Source organism: Diaphorina citri, unplaced genomic scaffold, assembly GCF_000475195.1.
Source record: "Diaphorina citri unplaced genomic scaffold, Diaci psyllid genome assembly version 1.1 scaffold3948, whole genome shotgun sequence".
NCBI lineage: Eukaryota > Metazoa > Arthropoda > Insecta > Hemiptera > Psyllidae > Diaphorina > Diaphorina citri.
Genome location: NW_007381347.1, coordinates 11,955 through 15,637, shown reverse-complemented (window position 1 = coordinate 15,637; position 3,683 = coordinate 11,955). Strand labels below are relative to the sequence as shown.

The 3,683-nt window shown below is 38.7% G+C and overlaps 1 protein-coding gene across 1 annotated transcript; it reads left to right on the top strand.

Moving 5' to 3' along the window:
* Positions 1-815: 815 nt before the first annotated feature.
* Positions 816-2,236, top strand: LOC103520697. The gene is made up of 3 exons (XM_026831719.1): positions 816-1,009; positions 1,515-1,717; positions 2,075-2,236. The coding sequence occupies exons 1-3, from the start codon at positions 834-836 to the stop codon at positions 2,194-2,196; spliced, it is 501 nt and encodes a 166-aa protein (XP_026687520.1). The 5' UTR covers positions 816-833; the 3' UTR covers positions 2,197-2,236.
* Positions 2,237-3,683: the final 1,447 nt, after the last annotated feature.

Sequence of the window (3,683 nt, the reverse complement as noted above, 5' to 3'; positions counted from 1 at the left end):
TTACGGAGATATTAACGATACAAAAGGAGAATGTCAATTTCCTACGTTACTATGAATCCCTGTCCACCAGTTTCTTTCTATCGCCGCACCGAATTTTCCTCCAAAAACAACACGAACAACAAAAGAAATAACAACATCAACAACACCAATAATAACGACATCACCATAACCACCACCACCAACCAAGGCCGTAGCCAGGATTTTGTCGGGGGGAGGGGGGCTGCCTTCAGTATAGGAGATAAATGAAGCTCAAAGAGGGGGGAAGGGGTGGCCGGGCCCCCTCGACCCCAATTTTTTCGGAGTCTGACAGTAGAGGAGAAAAATGTAGCTCGAGGGGGGGGGGTGCTCGGCCACTACCACTATAGTTGGTGTTTTATTGTTGTAGTTGGTGTTGTTGTTAATGGAGGGGAAGAGGAGGAAATAAGGCGATCAGGTGGTGGTGGTTGTGGTGGTGGTGGTGGTGGTGGCGGTGGTTGTTTTGTTGTTCGTGTTGTTTTTGGAGGAAAATTCGGCGCGGCGATAGAAAGAAACAGATGGATAGGGATTAGGGTAACGTAGGAAATTGACGGATTCTCCCTTTGTTTAACTTCCAGTTATTTTCGTCCCCATTTAACCTCCGTTTGTTTTAAATTCGAGTTATTTTCGTCTCAATTTAACCTCCATTTGGTTTAACCTCCAATCCTTTTCGTCCCCTTTTTAATCTCCATTCCTTTACGTCCCTATGTAACCCTCATTTCTTTTCGTCTCCCATTTAAGCTCCATTTCTTTTCGTCCCCCATTTAACCTCCATTTCTTTCCGTCCCCATTTAACCTCCATTTGATTTCACTTCCAGATGAAGAAGCTATGGGCCCGAGGCTGTAGGGAGCCTGTAGTTTCCATTTCTCGCAAGATACACAACGAGGTGGACTACCAAGATGGCGTTATACGAGTGAGCGCTAGACAATTCCATGTGGATATGTTTCCTTTGGGTATAGATGAGACTACCACTGCAGGAGATGTTATACTCAGGTAATTATCATACAAGTGTAAAGTCTGGTACTCATGTTACGTTTTTATACGATCAGTACAAAATATCATCCAAGTATGGAAAAGTATCTTACAAGTGTAATAGCCAATGGAAAAGCAGAATTTTGAATCTGGACGAATTATATCGTAATATGGAATTGTACATAAATACTTTTCCATACTTTGGTGATATAGGGCACGGATCTTAAGAAAAATCATACTTATTGTTCACTCTACAATAATTAACCAAGGAAATTCCTAAACTTTTTAATCGAACAAAGAGGGTTCTAATCTTCTAATTATAAAGTCCCACGTTTTAGCTTGAAGATTTTTCTTTTAATTTGTCTTTCTTCTTGGTTGTTTCGCGACATAAACTATTGATTAGTTGATCAGATTTTGACAATTTTTCGGCAAATATATTCAACACCTCCAAGGGAATCGGCTCATTAGATTTTTCCCCCAAGTGAGGTCTACAGTTCATTGAACTCGTTCTACTCTCTGTTTCCAGGATTGTAGAGGAGGCCAATCTACGAGACAGTGAACTTCGCTCCCAACGTAAACTAGGAGGGGGAGGGGGCAGGAGGGATATGAAGGTTAGGGGTGCACTCACTGATTTGGCGCCTAATGGTAATCTAAGCTGTCTCCTAACCACTGCTGATCCTGACCTGGCTCTGCAGACACATTTCCTGTATGAAATGGGCGGTAATATTGGTAAGTTGAAACACTGCATTTTTCACGAAAAATTTTACACTTTGGGTGCAGAAATTCTTTGTATTTTTTGGCACTTTTATACTGCGTGGTGAGTAAAAAGTGTAAAAAAATCGCTACATCGATTAATTAACCCCCATAAAAAGTAGATTTATAGTCAATAGACGACATCCATGAAACTCTGTTTCTTGTTGAAAATAGGCTTCAAACTCTTGACGTTCGCGTGCCTCCCGGCATGTTAATAGACATCGATCGAGTTTTTTTTTCACACCGGAGTTTTTTTAGGTCAAATATCCTTCGCGTCTTCTTATTAAAGAAAAAAAATAAATAATAATAACATTTTCACTCTTTATTTTTCAGGTCAAAGACGGATCGAACCCTCGGCCATGATGTTAGCAGTCTATCAGGATAACCCGAATGCTTCCTGGGAAGTCAAGTGCGATCATCGTAATGGTATCAAACAATATCAGAACGATAGGTAACCATGAGAGGTATTTTTTTTTTTTTTTTACAAAATTTTACGGGACAACGTCCCATTTATTACAATAAAAAAACTTAATGCTAACAATACAGAAGGAAAAAAAGCATACAAAAATGAAAAATAAAAAATTAAATAAAAATAAAATAGAAATCAAATTACAAGTTTACCTATACGCTAATGAAATGAGTATTTTTATTGAGGATACAATTCCATACCTCGGCTGGGATTGAACCCACGCCTTCCTGTTAACCAGTCGAGCGCCTTGACCACTACACCCCCACAGGATACTCAGAAAAACAGCCAAATTAGCAGATATAAAACGCAAAAACCAAAGAAAACGATGTGATCAGATTAGCAAGAGCCAGAAGAATTTCTTTTTTCATGGTTGGTTACGTCCCACGCAATGTTGCCAAGCGTCCCTACGCTTTAAAAATTTGAATCTCATTATTTTTCCCGCGCACACTTTGGGGACGAATTTCTTAGAGAAGAAATACTTTTTTTTAAAAAAATCTTTTCGGATTATTTATTATTTTTGACGATCTTTACGAAAAAAATACATTGGGACAGTTATATTTTTCATGAGAATCATCAATTATGTACCTATCAAAAATGATATGGTAGTAGATGTTGACACCTACTGACAAAAATGATAAACAACAACAAGAACAACAACAACACCACCAACACCAACAACAACAACCAACAACAACAACCAACAACAACAACACCAACAGCAACACCAGCAACACCAGCAACACCAGCACCAGCAACAGCAACAGCAACAACAACAACAACAACACCAACAACAACAACAACAACAACAACAACACCAACACCAACAACAAAAACAACAACAACAACAACAACTCACGGTAATAAGAAGATCTGTAGGTACCTACGTAACCTACTAATCATGTTAAAATACATGCTTAGAAAAAAGGAGTGAGATCCCCCACAAAAACACAAATGTGAAAAAAAAGGCCAAGTTCCTATCCAAAAATGTCGGCCTATAAAAGTGGTGAGATCAGAAAATAAAGGCCAAGCCTGCAGTCCCAGTTTTTCGTGCCTTATGAATCTTAATTCCTTCAACCTTCTCTCAGTTTCAACTTGGCTATGTTTTCCCTACTCAAATAAATAAATAATTAAAAGTGAAATCCGAAGAGAAAACATAGCCAAGTTGAAACTGAGAGAAGGTTGAAGGAATTAAGATTCATAAGGCACGAAAAACTGGGAATGCAGACTTGGCCTTTATTTTCTGATCTCACCACTTTTATAGGCCGACATTTTTGGATAGGAACTTGGCCTTTTTTTCACATTTCTGTTTTTGCGGGGGATCTCACTCCTTTTTTCTAAGTATGTATTTTAACATGATTAGGAGGTAACGTAGGTACCTACAGATCTTCTTATTACCGTGAGTTGTTGTTGTTGTTGTTATTGTTGTTGTTGTTGGTGTTGGTGTTGTTGTTGTTGTTGTTGTTGTTGTTGTTG

What these genes read in the sequence shown, in the direction of transcription:
- LOC103520697 (XM_026831719.1), top strand. Translation starts at nt 834, where the DNA reads ATGAAGAAGCTATGGGCCCGAGGCTGTAGGGAGCCTGTAGTTTCCATT. An exon ending in GCAGGAGATGTTATACTCAG is followed by an intron (nt 1,010 to 1,514) that starts GTAATTATCATA and finishes CTCTGTTTCCAG; the next exon opens with GATTGTAGAGGAGGCCAATC. An exon ending in TGAAATGGGCGGTAATATTG is followed by an intron (nt 1,718 to 2,074) that starts GTAAGTTGAAAC and finishes TTTATTTTTCAG; the next exon opens with GTCAAAGACGGATCGAACCC.